The sequence below is a fragment of the Xiphias gladius genome, chromosome 24 (assembly GCF_016859285.1).
Source record: "Xiphias gladius isolate SHS-SW01 ecotype Sanya breed wild chromosome 24, ASM1685928v1, whole genome shotgun sequence".
Classification (NCBI taxonomy): Eukaryota; Metazoa; Chordata; class Actinopteri; order Istiophoriformes; family Xiphiidae; genus Xiphias; species Xiphias gladius.
Window position 1 is genome coordinate 14,512,266 of NC_053423.1, and position 15,172 is coordinate 14,527,437.

At 37.6% G+C, this 15,172-nt stretch overlaps 1 protein-coding gene across 3 annotated transcripts; it reads left to right on the forward strand.

Annotated features, from left to right (window-relative positions):
- Nucleotides 1-2,636: 2,636 nt before the first annotated feature.
- ptpn2b (protein tyrosine phosphatase non-receptor type 2b) lies at nt 2,637-14,763 on the forward strand. 3 transcript variants are annotated; one of them, XM_040122282.1, is made up of 10 exons: nt 2,637-2,720; nt 3,447-3,537; nt 3,658-3,758; nt 5,765-5,863; nt 6,969-7,106; nt 7,863-8,072; nt 8,675-8,836; nt 10,738-10,946; nt 11,923-12,018; nt 14,081-14,763. In XM_040122282.1, exons 1-10 carry the CDS (start codon nt 2,706-2,708, stop codon nt 14,100-14,102), a joined length of 1,143 nt encoding a protein of 380 aa, XP_039978216.1. In that variant the 5' UTR covers nt 2,637-2,705; the 3' UTR covers nt 14,103-14,763. The 3 variants fall into 3 exon arrangements, with proteins under 3 accessions (XP_039978216.1, XP_039978214.1, XP_039978215.1); XM_040122280.1 differs by lacking the exon at nt 2,637-2,720 and adding an exon at nt 2,727-2,935; XM_040122281.1 differs by lacking the exons at nt 2,637-2,720; nt 14,081-14,763 and adding exons at nt 2,727-2,935; nt 12,360-12,770.
- The last annotated feature ends 409 nt before the right edge of the window (nt 14,764-15,172 follow it).

Below are 15,172 nucleotides of genomic sequence, written 5' to 3' on the forward strand. Positions count from 1 at the left end.
CAGATATACAGTAACATAGTCAGCGGTGGAGGAGTTATTCTTTACATATCTAAAAATTGCAAAAGCACTGTTAAAAAACACTCCATTACCTGTAAGATTCACTCATATAAAAAATGTATTAAAGTGAAAGTACTAGGTATTAACAACAAAGTATACTTTTGTGGTGTATGAAGTACACAGTAAAAATATGGTAATTTTTAAAAAGTCCTGCATTCAAAATTTTACTTTGGTAAAAGTACAAAAATATTAGCATCCAAATATACTTAAAATACCAAAAGTAATTTTGGTATTCATTTTGCAGAAAGGCCATGTTAGAATAATATATATTGTATCACGTGAATATAATTATTGATGTGTGCATCACTTTAATATTCTAGCTAGTACCAAAAAAAAGGGGGGAGGGTTAATTTTTACTTTATATACTCCTGAGTAGCTTGTGAATTTTCACCCTGGATTAATAAAACCTTATTTTAATCTATATAACAGTAATCAGAATTTATTTGTTGACTATGTTTTGTATCATTTATCTGCATCTGCAAAGTAACTAGTAACTAAAGGTGTCAAATAAGTGTAGTGGAGTAAAAAGTACAATATTTGCCTCTGAAATGCAGTGGCGTTGAAGTATAAAGGAGCAGAAAATGTTAGGACTCAAGTAGCGTTCAACCTATAAATTGTACTTAAGTACAGTATTTGAGTAAAGGTACATGTACTTAGTTACTTTCTCCTGTTGGAAATAGAGACTACATTTGAAAGAGAACTGTCCAAAATCCACTGGATGGATTTGTAATATTGTTATTTTTCTGACAGGCCTCGGTCAGTAGAATAACAAAAGCATCAAATGGCCAATTTCACTACCGCTACCATTTCTATTTTACATCTAGTTCGCGGAATATCAAGTGGACCCAAACCACCTTCCATGGAAAAAGACCTTATTCCAAAACATTTGCAACCAAAAAGCAAATCATAAAACACATCAGTCTTTGTATATATAATTCCCTTATGATAACATGATTTGTCTCTTGTGCTTCCACAAGTTCCAGCAATTTTTTTTTTGTGCTTTTATTTGTTAGACAAATCGCTCAATCGGAAACATCCCTTCCCGATAGCAGCTGTCGACTTGACACCTCGGCAGCCCCAATGTTTTATCTAGTAGTGGAAACGTTGCCATCCTGTGGTCATTGAAAATACTTTCACCATAGTGGTACAGGGACACGCACAACTGGTTTTTTATTAGGAGGACTTATTGTAAGATTAACACATACATTCCTGACCCCCGACCTTTACCCCAACCTTAATCTGAGCTGAGCTGGTCACAACCATAGCAAGTACCAAACCTTTAAAAAGGTCTTTTATGTCCCAGCCACATTCCGACCAGTCAAGCGTTTAACCAAGCAGACAGTCTGATGAGGCTTCTTCTCATCGGTGTTTCTGAGCAACCTGGCTCAAAAAGTGAAGTAAATGGAGGAACAAGGAAAGCGCAGCCAGTCGAACAATTGGCTGCGGCATTAAAGGCCGATCTGTCTTCGGTGGAAAAGGGAAATGGGCGAGAGCTCAGCTGCATTAGAAATCTTGCTTCTGACCTCTTTGCTTATCGGTAATCAGCCTGATAAGAAGATGATTCCTAAAGTGTTCTCTGTCCGGCACAGCGAGCATCACATTTCTAAGCCGCATGGCGTTGTTTAACCAAGGACATGCTTGCATGACCCAAATAGTGTTACTGTTGAGTGTTTTTTTTCTTTTGAATTTAGAAGGGAATTGCTGCCGTATTAGCTATTGTCAAATACATCATGAATATATGATGCCATTGATTATTGGATTCAATTATTTTCTAAATAAATAAAATGTTTATTTTTTCAATTTAATTATCAAATAACCTGGAACTTTGTCGATGATGCCACAGTGGCCTCTTTGAGAACTATATCAAAATGTACACACATTGTTTTAAATTGGCTTCACAATTATTGCTGAAAATGCTACACCCGCCTGCCATTTTGGTATTTTCATACGATAGATTTTAAAGGCTGAAATGATTAGTTGATTAAGGGACTGACAGAGAATTAACTAGCAACTCTACTGGTTGTTGATAAAGCACTTTTAAAAAAAAATGGCCCAAATTCATGGGGTGCAGATTCTCAAATATGAATATTTGCTTTCTTATTTTTTTTCTAGTTCTCCATGATATTAAACTGAATATCTTGGGATATGGACTGCTGGCCAGACAAAAGCATAGCCTTGCAAAATTGTGGTAGGCATTTTTTTTTTTTAATTATCATTATTTTCTGACATTTTATGAACCACATTTATCAATCGAATAAAAAAAGAGATAATAATAATCGTAGAGTGCAGTAATTGGAAATGAAAATAGTGGTAGTCCTAGGTTTGTTTTTGTGTTCACTTATAATTTAAATCTGAACAACTAGGCCAAGTTGTGAAATGATACATGAAAATCATAGCAAATACTGACAAATCCATCAATTACTTTCTCCAACTAAACAACTCGTTCATGAAACGGTCTAAAACAGATATGTTTCTGTAATATAACAAAAAGTATGTAGACTATCAAGGCGAAATTATAAACATTTATTCTCAAAATGGGTGCTTTAGATGGACTCATCTCGGTTGTTCACTCAAAATCTTTGCTGCGTTTGGTTTGACAGCTACCGGAGGGACCTCTGTTGGCGCATGCGCACGCGTCACCTGCTCAGATGTCAACTGCACCAGTGAGATAACGAGCGAACGCGTAGCCACAGCTCGCTAGCGCAAGGAAGTGGTAGCTCTTTTACTAAAAGCTTCTCTAGGCTGAATAAAGTAATGAGGTAGATAGTCCGACTGATTTTACTAACCTTGTTTGGAACAGACTGGCATTTCCACAGTGAAAATGGACCAGGAGTTTGAAGACATAGATTCAGAGGGCCGGTGGCAAAAACTGTACTTAGTAAGTCCTTTAGCATAGCTAGCATGAAGCTAACACAGATAGTAAGTACTTGAAGCGCGCATTTAATCTAGCAAGCTAACAGTTTGGCTGGCTCATTAAATGTCTGATCTCTAGCCTGTTATTTGTCTCTAATTTTCATTATATTTTTGTTTTTTTCCGTTCTAGATGTTTTTAAGTTTGTCAGTAGACACTGCAACACTTTTTTTAATCACAACGTAAATGTTACCGTAAGCTTAGTCAGTGTCATAAGCTTGTGCATGCGGTTCAGGCTCTCTGTGATCAGCTACATTATTTAGCTATTCACTTGTCTGACTTTTATACTCCATTCTACCCGTATTTTCTCCGCAGCAGGATCTTAATGGGAGAAGTTGGATGATGTTCAGAGCTCATGTAACTGTTCTAGGACACTGTGATTATTGGACTGACACATTTTAGATAGGGTGAGACTGGTTTCCTACTTGCACCAGTCCGGTGAATTCTTGTTTCTAAACAATCTTTCTGCTATTTTCAGGAAATCAGGAACCAGTCCCACGAGTGCTCCTACAAGGTGGCAAAGTATCCAGAAAATCGCAACCGAAACAGATACAGAGATGTCAGTCCATGTGGGTAAACATTTGTGGAAAGTTGAAACTGTTTACACGTGACATTTCTCTAAGCCTCTAATTGTGTCTGTCAATTTACAACCGATCCCCTAATAATTGTCTCCCTCACGCTGCCTGCAGTTGATCACAGTCGGGTAAGGTTGGAGAACACAGAGAATGACTACATCAACGCAAGTCTGGTACAGATAGAGGAAGCCCAGAGAAGTTACATATTGACTCAGGCAAGTCCAAGTTTTGTTTGTTTTTTTCCATTTTCAATAACAATCATCCATGCAGACCTATTATATGGTGAGTAAACAATTAATTGGTTATCAAAATAGTTGCAGATATATTTTCTGTCAAGTGATTAATCACTGACTAATCATTTAGGCTCTAAAACTTGTCTCTACTAAATTAACAAAAACTACATAAAAGTTTATCATAATTTGTGTACTGTACCATAGCGTATTAACAGAACACCCTTAATTCTCCTAACAAAAGTTGCTTAGTGAGTGTTTTCAGAAAACGGGTGGCTGATCGTTATGCCAGAAAAGCAAATCACTCTGTCTGCTGTCAAAGCAGATGGGCAGAGCGGGGTCGTTTTGTTTTTAAGACTTCATGTTGAATTATGCATGTATATATTGTTTCACTGAGCGCAATGGATGATAAGGACTGCATGTTTAGTTGAGCTAAATCATTAAGCGAAGACTAACGTCTCTGCATTGCTGTGTAATGCTAACTGTAGGAGCGGGTGTGGTTTTGACACAAGTCTTGTGTGTTTATGTGGCCATGCGGCTACAAAGTAAAGTAGAGCTGGTGAATGTCTGCTTCATCTGATTATTTCTTTTAAATAATTAGTAATTCTGAGTAGTAGTTCAAAACTGAAAGTAATGATCTTTCATAATACTATTTATTAAGGGTGATCATTGATAATTTATTTATTTATTTTTACATAATAAATATGTAGCAATGCAATACAAGAAAAAAAGAACAGAAAATAATGAAATGAATGTTTCAACTTCATTATTTAATAGAAATATTTATGTAGAGAGTAAAGCTGTCAAATTTGTCAGAGGTCACTAAACTGACATCTAATGGCAAAGAAATAAATCTTCAGGAGATAATCTGTCTCAGGAGAACCACCCTTGTTGGATAGTTTTTCCATTCAGCTATTTACCTCATGAACAAAAAGAACCAGGTCGCAGGCTGATCCCAGTCAGAAGCTTGATGATGATGATGGCTTGTGGGATCATACATGTTTTGCAGGTGACGACCATTTTTAGGTAACTGTTATCTGAAAATCACTTTGCATGCATAGCACCACGAGTCACATTGGCAGTTGGGCTGAAAACATTTCCTTATTTAACTGTCAGGAGGTTTTGTGTGACGATTACATTTTTCGGTCTTTACTGCTTAAACCAACATACAACCACTACTTATGTCATAGAAACCTGTCAAAATGTAAGGATCACTGTATTGTAATTTCCTCAGCTGTCTAACTTCTAGTAATGATATTTTGACAGCTTATCTTATATATGTCAGATTGAAATGCTATGATTAAGAATAAAGAGCCAAAGTTACAAATGTTATGGTGATAAGATATGACTGTTTTCCTGTGTGTTTTGATGTAATTTATAAAGCCAAAGTCATCAACATTGCCTCGTAAACAGAAGCCCTACATTGTGGTGTCTTCAACCCACACAAATTTGAATATTCTCATGTCTTCAGCAATTTAAAGGACAAATAACCACATAATCTTTTGTGCGATCAGTCACCTATCAGGTTTCTTGTCACATTTTGAAAAATATGAGAAGATACCAGACAGTGTGTTGCTGTACGTGATGATATTATTTTCAGTCCTGTCAATGACACCGTTTATGGTATTTACACATGACACAAAAAAATCAAAACAAAGACTTGTTGCTATCATCTTAGCATTGTCTATGCCTTTGTGTATGTTATCTATGCTGTATTGTTCGTCCAAGGGAGACATTTGACATTTAACATTTTACAAAGTACAGTCTTCTCAACCTAACCACATCATAACCTTTAGCATTGGCCTTGAGCTTTAGGTAAATTGTTATCATTTTGCAAATCTCAGCTACTGGATCTGAAGTTGTTGCTCATGCCCGAAGGGCTGCACACATTTCCTTTGTAAATTACTTCCCACTATCTCACTGGACTTATTTACTGCCATCATGTAACTGATCAAGTTATGTTTGTATGTGTGTGTATTTGTTGTCCACAGGGCCCTCTCAGAAATACCTGTGGTCACTTTTGGCTGATGATCTGGGAGCAGAAGACCAAGGCGGTCATCATGCTCAACAGGGTCATAGAGAAAGGCTCAGTAAGTACACAACAAAACACCGACATCTTATTATCTGGCCTAAATTCTGTCATATGTCTGGTGTGAACACACCCACATACAAAGACTGTAGAAATATTAAATACACCACAGATAAAGAGTATGACTAGTCTATGTGCAATAACGCAAACACTTTGTCAAAGTTTGGAGCCTGCTGATAGTGTGAAATGATTTATGCAACTTGTTTAATTCAGCTAGATATTTGTTTGAATGGTCCATTGTAAATCTTAATAGACTTACCCTCAACAGTTCTGTCATTGTCTCTTTGAAGAAGAGAACAGCTGAATGAGGAGATGTTGGTTGTAGACATAACCTAAGTATTTTTCACAGTATTTGTCCGTAGTAATAACAGATGACTTGCTATTCCCAGAAACATTGATAAAGTTATAGTACTTCAAGTGTGCTACAGGATCAGGAATTTTTTTGGAATTTAGTTTGGTATTCTCATCTTCTAGATGTTTCTCAATCTAGATTTGATTATTTCTAAGACTACTACTACTACTGCTAATAATAATAATAATATTAATAATGATGATAATAATAATAATAATAATAATGAGGAGAAGAAGAAGAAACATCATTTATAAAGCACCTTTCATACAAGTAATGCAGCTCAAAGTACTTTACAAAACAAAAAAATAACAAGTCAAGATTGTTTTGTATATGTAATCTAGTTGTGCTGTAAACTCAGAGTGTGGTTTGAGGACTGCAATTACAATTTCTAAATACCCAAATTTAATATACATGAGAAAAACTTTAAAAACAAACTATATGCAACGAAATAAAGTTGTGATTATTACTAGTTTTTAACAATTATTAGAATTTTGTGGGCATCCTGTTATTTTTATTAGTACAGTGTGACATAACACAAAAGGTGCTGATATGTATAGTTGTATAGCTGTTCATTTTAATGGGAGAGCTATGCATAGAAGTTCTGTATCTGTATATGTGTCTGTGCTGGCCTCTCGGCTAGCATCTGGTTTTCATCAGGTGTATTTCTTTGTCAGGTGCTTAATTTTCTTTGGTATGTCAAAAAAAAAATTTATTTTATTTTTTCCTTTTTTTCCCTGTTCCTCTTCTGTGACAGGAAAAGTGTGCCCAGTACTGGCCCACATCTGAGGAGAGGGAGATGGCCTTCAGAGACACACGTTTCTTGGTCACGCTGTTGTCAGAAGACACCAAGTCTTACTACACCACCAGAATTTTGGAGCTGCAGAACATTAATGTAGGCCAGAGGATTTTTTTGTATAAGGGGAATTTCCAGTAAAAGGTGACAAAGGTGAACTGAAATGGTTCACAGATGTCACACCAAGACACATCACATGGACCTGTGTTGTCCAAAGCCTCTTAGAGCTGAAAACACCCTTGTTCACAACTAAGGCTCTTTGTTTTTAGTTTGCACAGACTTTCACACCGATTTAAACAAATATTTACCCAAGTTTCACCATCCCACACATCCAAAGTTGTGGAGGTGGGGAGAAAATGCAAATTAGGTGCAAATTATGCAGCAGAGCAGTTTAGGTATTTTAAATAAACAAGCTTAAGATATAGTGTTTCTGCTGCATATTGCATTTTTGAAATCAGATTTTCATCCATGCTTTAATAGTGAATTTCACTGGTTTTGAAAGTTCAAAATGGACCCCCCCCCCCCCCTTTTTTTTTTAATACAAAATGGAAAATATTAACTGAAAAAAATTGAATGCATGAATGATGACAAGAAAAACAAGAATGAAAATTAAGTTCACACATGTCTTGTTTTACTGTTCTGTTGTTTCAGGTTTTCAAATCCTGGTTTATTGCATAAATTGAAACTGAAACTGTTGTAAATGTTTGCTTAGTTAATCTGTTAAACACAAAATAACTTCCATAGACTTCAAACGGTACTGCTAAAAAGCACGAAGCACCGAGTCTCACTGCAAATAAATAGAAGTTTTATAGTTTTATAGCTGCTAATGAGGCATCTGTTTGTCTGCTTTCACAGACAGGGGAGAAAAGAGAGATCTACCACTTTCATTACACCACATGGCCTGATTTCGGTGTCCCAGAGTCCCCGGCATCCTTCCTAAACTTCCTTTTCAAGGTGCGGGAGTCGAGAGCGCTGGGTGTCGACCATGGGCCTGCTGTGGTTCACTGCAGTGCTGGAATCGGGCGCTCAGGGACATTTTCATTAGTCGACACATGTCTGGTCCTGGTGAGTCCTGCCTCTTTGTTCCATATGAGGCCTGATTTGATGCTTTTACTGAAAATTCACAAATTGTTTCATAAGGAAACAATACGCGAAATGTTAACAGTTACTGACTTTCTGTTTGAATAAATAAATCATTTTCGTTTTTGAAAGTGGGGGTTGATTAAATTTTTTACTTTGAATTTTAATTAAACCTATTTTCAGATTGATACCTGGTTCAGGGTACAGTTAAAAGAGAAAAATACTGAAGAACAAACATCTCAAACAACTAAACCATAAATGAACTTCTGTGTGGTTATTTACGACCCACAGCTGAAGTGCAAAGTTGTTCTCTTGGGTTGCCCCATCATGCTCAAAGGCACATGAAACTCACTGATGTAGAGATACATAAGCCAAATCAAAGAAAAATAGCATACTAAAAATGTCCGGTACAGCATTTCATCCCAAAACTATACTGACCCTCACAGACTTGGGATGTGTAACAGCGTAAGAATGTGCTAGGCTTGAATCTTTCTTCTGAAAGCAACCAACAAATTAGTCACTGTATATAGAGAAAAGGGAGTTCGTACTGGTTAGGTGAGCTAAATTTATACTGCTGTCTTCTGCAGATGGACAAGAGGAAAGACCCGTCATCAGTGGACATCAAAAACATCCTGCTGGACATGAGGAAGTACCGCATGGGCCTGATCCAGACCCCTGACCAGCTACGCTTCTCCTACATGGCTGTCCTTGAAGGAACCAAATACTTTATGGGAGACTCCTCTGTACAGGTACCTGAACCACACACACAACATAACCAATTCTTTAAGTACTTTTGCCTGTCCATTTTATTTCTGTAGCTCTTGTTTGCTCGTAAACCCACAGACTCTTTTTAGTCCCATTTTCCCAGTGGAAGTAGTTTCTTCTGAAAACGATCAGAGGTAAGATGAGAGCTTTATTTATCATGTAAGGAGAGAGATGATGAACTCTAGCTCTTTAAGAAACTAGAGATGCAAAGACCTTGTGTTCAGACTTCACATAGCTAAAGGGCTGTCTGTGACAAGAGCAGCTTTTAAATGTCCAAATACAGTAATATAATGTCGTTTTTCTAAATTATTACAGTTTTTAAAATATGGTTCAAAAACAGTGTACACACCAGACAGGTTCTCAAGGGTAATTTATGCTTCTGTTGAACCGGGAATTTGGCTGCAGAGAAAAACACAAAATCCATGGTGGTGTATGGATTTGGTGATTGATATTTGTTTACTTTTTACTCCATCTATATTATTATTGTTTGTGCCTGCCAAAAACCCACTTAGTGTAAATTGAGGGGAATCAATGTTTGTCAGCAAGAGAACCACGGTGTGAGCAATTTTTTCCAAGTAAAAACATTTTCCAGCCAAAAGTATTATTTACAAGAGAGTATCACAAGGAGTTTCCATTGAACTTGTTTCTACTTGATTCTAATTCCTACTGATGACCAGACCATTTGGGCCAGTCCCCCAGGCACAACATTCAGGTCTTAATGATGAAATGGCTGTATGTCTATCATAGGCAAAGATGAAAACACTGCCTTTGGTTCAAGTCCAAATAGATATTCATTGTTTTATGGAATGGAAAAATGTTGCTTGGCATTATACTCTCTGTAAAAATCTCATAATGACATCTTCCTCAACCACTGCTCACAATTCTTGCTTTTGAGATGAAGACAGGAAAAGAAAGTGAATGACAGTGGTATGATAAGGACTAACAGGGGTTTTACGAGACCAAGATATATGCATTTGAACTCTTATCCAAGTTTCTATTATATTTTCTGTTTTGAAATTACTGTTATGACACGTAGAATAAGACAGGTGTACATTTACATTCCACCCAACTTGAACTTTGACATTTTTCTGAGTGACACAAATTGCTTTCTAATTGATTCAGTCCAAGTGGTAAAAAACTAATGTCAAAATACAGTATAACATTTCCTTTACATGCAGTCTCAGCCACTGTTTTATATTACAGCCTGGACAGTGGTTGACATTCAGGTTAGATTTTACAACACATCACACTGGAAATGTGTATATTTTGATTCTACTTTCTTTTTTTTTTTTTTTTAAACTTACCTTACCTCCATTCAGTTTCACCCACTTCATAAATCATAGTATTTATCTTTCATATATTGTGAGCTCTTTATTTTTTAACACCTCCTGATCCAACCACAGCCACCGTTCTCACAAGTGAGACTGAAAGTTTGAGAGTGAAAGTGTGACTATTTCATATTCTCTTTTTCTCTGCTTCTCTTCCTTTGGCGCCTTTCTCACAGGAGAAGTATATTTCTTGGCTTACTGACTTTTGTCTCGAATGTCAGAAGTCAATAATGAAGTATGAAATTGCAGTACTTTGTGCAAATCAATGTCCTGAATACTTGACAGAGCAGAGATTTCCGTGCATCAAGCTGCAGTGTTTTTAGTACAGATCATCACATCATTCCATCATATAATTTAAGAAACAAAGTGACCAAGTATAGGCTGTTTTAATCGGTGTCAACATAGGTATGATGGCCTGCTTTTCCAACAAAGTTTGAAGTCTTTAATGTATCCCTCTCAAATTCTTTTCTGCTTATTTATTGAATCAGTAGAAAAACTTGAACACAGCTATCTTCAATTTCTTTCCACCCTGTTTACCGTCTTTCTCCCCCATGTAGAACCGGTGGCGGGAGTTGTCAAGGGAAGATCAGGAACCAACATCAGAGTCTCGCCCCTCAACTCAGCCTCAGGCCAGGTTTCCGACGGAGCGATACAACGGCAGCCAACGGGGGGGCCAGCTGGAGGAAGGAGAGGACTACAGGCAAGACGGCAAAGTACCCGCACAGTCTCCCTGCAAGGAACAGGAGCTGGATGGCAGCACAACACAGTCAGTACACTCTGTCTGATACACAGATTAGAATCAGCCAAAGCCAGTTTGTGGCAGAACATTAGTGAGAATGTCATTTGAAAGAGACGTTTCATTTTTGAAATTTTGATTCGAATTTAGCCTGTGATCATATATCAGAACCAGTTGGTGTTTTAGACAGAAGGCAGAGCCTGTGCTGCTACAATAATATAATTTTTCATGTGGCATTAGATTGATACATACATGAGTTTTAATGCTCCTATTAACATGTAATTATTGAAGATAATGCTGGCTGTATGGTTTACCTGTGTTAGTAAGAAACTTTGTATCATTTCATTTGGCACTCAGATCAGTGATCATTTAAGTACTGTGGACATGGCCATAGCTACCACTGAGGAAACTGAGGTCATGTCCTCTGTATTCTTTCTGTGAATTTGGGGGGTTAAACGACAAAAGAAGTTTATAATCTACTCTGACACACATGGTGGGTTTTTAAAGACTCTTCAAGGCAATTCAGATTTTTTTTTTAAGTCACATTTAAATGAGCAAATAATATGTGGAATTTTTACATGTTTTTTTAAGTACTTTCTAAGTACTTCTAATTTTCCAGTGCTTTTTTAGTGGCCACTGAGAAAAATTTCTTGGATGGGTGCGGTTGTGTTTGGGCAATTTTTAAAATCATGACCACGGCTTGACTGTGGTTTAAAAACTGCCTTTCCCAATCAGTCACAAAAAACAGGATCAATGCATTATTGTTATTTCTGGTGTATTGTCTATTCTTTTTTTTTTTTTTTTTACTATTTCTGCCCTGATGAAGACCCTGTCAGGTTGAAAATGGTTGGCGTTTTAACCATTATGGCTGACTTAATAAAGTCTTTTAGCATAACATCTATCCTTCCTCTGACTAAAGGTACCTGAGTGGCATTTTGTTTTCTATTAATGGCATAATGTTGCTGAACAGAGCTTTTTAAACCCATTTTCCTTGTGTATCTTGCAGCAAGCGACGCAGAGAAGACAGTATCTCGAAATCAGGCACAGCCAAGACACCCCAAAGCAAGCCCAGGACAAATGACTCAGAGAGGAAGAGAAAAAGGTGATCATATCTTTTGGCTGAAACCACCTCTTATTTTTCATACACCAAACATAATGTTGTTATTGCATCCCAAGATGATTTGTCATGCACCACTACACTACCTCTTTTGTATTCAGCACTTGCTGTAATTTACACTGGTAAGTGTCTTTTACAACTGTTTCAATGTAAAAGAGATGTCAGAGAAGAAAAGATATGAGTCACTTTTCAGCTTCGTTACTTTTAACCCATCAAAGGGAATCCAGGCTTTCCCTGAGCATGACTCAGCATCCTAGTAGCAGAACTGAGGCTTCATTTCCTTTCTATTTCTAATTTTCTCTTTCCCTTTCTCTCAACCTTTTCAGTCACTTGGCATGAATCGACTAGTCTACCAGTCTGACATTTACTTCATGTTTTCACAAAGGAGGGATGGTTAGACCTGAGGAAGCGCTTATTTCTCATGAATGTGCACCTCCAAAAATGGCTCACTAAGTCATTTCTCAGAAGCCTTCCCTTTGTTGTGTAACATGTCAGTGTTGTTCCAGTAATACGGCCAAAACTGCACCATTTCTGACGAGGTCTTACTCTGCTGTTGTGGTTCTTCTCGGACAGTCTGGGCTGCATTTGCTGCACATGACAGGAGCTGGCCTGTCCAGTGGGGGGCAGTGTATCTTTACCCCCCTCTGAGACAGCAACAACAACCACGAAGAGCACATTTAGAGGAGGAAGTTTACCCACAACTTTTAAAAAGAACACCCACTCTTGTACGTTGAGGTGTGTGTGTGTGTGTGTGTGTGTGTGTGTGTGTGTGTGTGTGTGTGTGTGTGTGTGTGTGTGTGTGTGTGTGTGTGCGCGCGCGTGCCTGTTTGGTGTCTGTTGTTGACTCGGTGTCTGTTTCTGTTTTTCTGGGGGTTTGTTCTTCTCTTTGTGATTAGCTTGGCACCTGCGGTTTGGAGGTTTGTTCATTTTGGCTGCACTCTAGCATGGTGTGTGTATGTGTGGCGTGTGTATGTGTGTATACTTGTGGTTAATGGTTGTTGAAGCTCTGAAATGTCAGGCTAAATTGGAATAATGCAAGGTGCTAATTTATACTGTGAATCATATGTTCGATTTGGTGGCAGCTTTCTAACTGTCTGTTCAGTTCTGTCAAATGTTATTGAGTAAGCCAGCACAAAACCCGGTTACAATCAACAACCACTGCTTTGCACTAATGTGTTTGCAAATATGGTGGCTAGGATAGAAAGGTAGAATCAAGGATGGTCCGTTGACAATCATACAGAGTAAGTCCTTAAGTACTTCACCGGTTAAGAGAAAATTCTTGTCCTTGTTGAGGCTGTCGGCCCATCACACCAAATGAATTGGGCTTATAAAGCTTCGTTGCATGTAGCTATGTAATTTTCTAGTAACTTTCAACGTTGTGTCGTGAGGTCTTTACGTTTCTTCGGAACCTTAGCATGGCGGGGTTCGTAATTGTCTTGTGGATAATAAAGTAAGTTTGAATTGAAGTTTGGGTGTTTGATTTTCATCAGGAGATTCATGGTCAGGTCTAGGAGGGCCTTTGTTGATTTTAAATTGGCAGAAAGACTTGTTGAACAATCAATTTTCTGTTTATCAACTAACTTATTAATCGACTAACTGTTTCAGCTTATCTTTAAGACCCTTCCAGGTCATCCTGAGACAAGTTTTAGTTTAGCTTACCGATAACCAAATCTAATTCTCTCGACTAACTAAATGGAAATTTTCTTGAAAATTTTGCACTTACAGCTGATAACATCTGAACCGTGTGACATGTTGCTTATTAAACATGACGGCTGCCTTTGCTGCATTGATAATCAATCTAATGTTGATTTGATTAAAGTGATCTAAGACACTGTATTGTGCCACAGTACCTGGTAGCAGTTGAGCATCTCTTCCTTTAGATTTCTGCTCTCTCTGGTAAAGTTTAATCATGTAAATTTCACCAAGCTGAAGATGCTAACTTGATTTTGTGGCACAAGTTCCTTTGATCACTCTAGAGCTTCACTGACTCTCTGGTAGAAATTAGTCTTTAGTTCAAGCTCTTGAAATATTTTGTGTCTTGTGACAGGGTGAAAACCAGTGACAGCTAACCACCTACACCCGTGGCGACATGACTACAGCTCTGGCAGCAAAGCCAACATCGGCAGGGAACTCCACCTCTCTCCTCTGAAGGAGCTCTGTCCCCTTCCCCACCTCCGCTTCAACAGCCAGCTTACCTCTCTCTCCTTTTTGTGTCCCAGCCCAACAGCATTATTCAGCCACTGCATTCCCCCCTAATACACACACCTCTAGCAACACGTCCCCCCCCCCCCACACACACACACACACACACACACAAACAGCTTTTTCATACCTCCTCTTCCTCTCCTACTTGTTTACAGCAGACACTTTGACATTCTTTGAGGAGCGCACATTTAAAAAGACAAACACACCAGCCCTTTACCCCTCCCCAGCCCAACCTCAACCACCACCTACGCTGCTCCTGGAGTCAGAAAATCAGTTTTTTGCTTTAATATTATTTACAGCTTTGTCTTTCTATTATGCTTCTTTGCATTTATGAAATTACGATTGAAAACAGGGCTATGCATTGCCAATTTGTAATGGTGTTCATATGTGTATTTTTAGAAAACCTTTTTTCAGAGACAAAAATGAAAATGTTTTATTTTTTTATAAAAGATTACTTGAATTTTTTCACAGTGATGGGGGTTGGTTAAATGAAAAGCTGTGCCTCCTCCCACATGAGAAAGTCAGTGGCATATAATGTTTTCACAATGTAAATAGTGTTCTTTTTAAAAGATGTGTGTAAAAAGACATATTTTTTGCTTATAAAAAAAACCCAGAAAGACACATGACAATGTTACAAATTTGAATGCAGTAGAAAGCTGATTTGATGACTTGTTCTCCAATTAAAATTACTTTGTCTTAAGTTTTTCTCTCTCTCAGAGTGTAATCTACAAATAAAACTGGTATTATCTAGTTTACGTAACAACCTTTTGTTTGTCCTTTTTATGGTTACTTTGCCACAAATTTTCACCTCAGAATTTCATCACAAACAAAGGATTTAACTTAAAGCAATTATTTGAGACTTATACTTAATGTTGTAGAGTTGCATGAGAAGACTGATACCACTCGTGCGCCTAAGTTAAACAGACAGAATAAA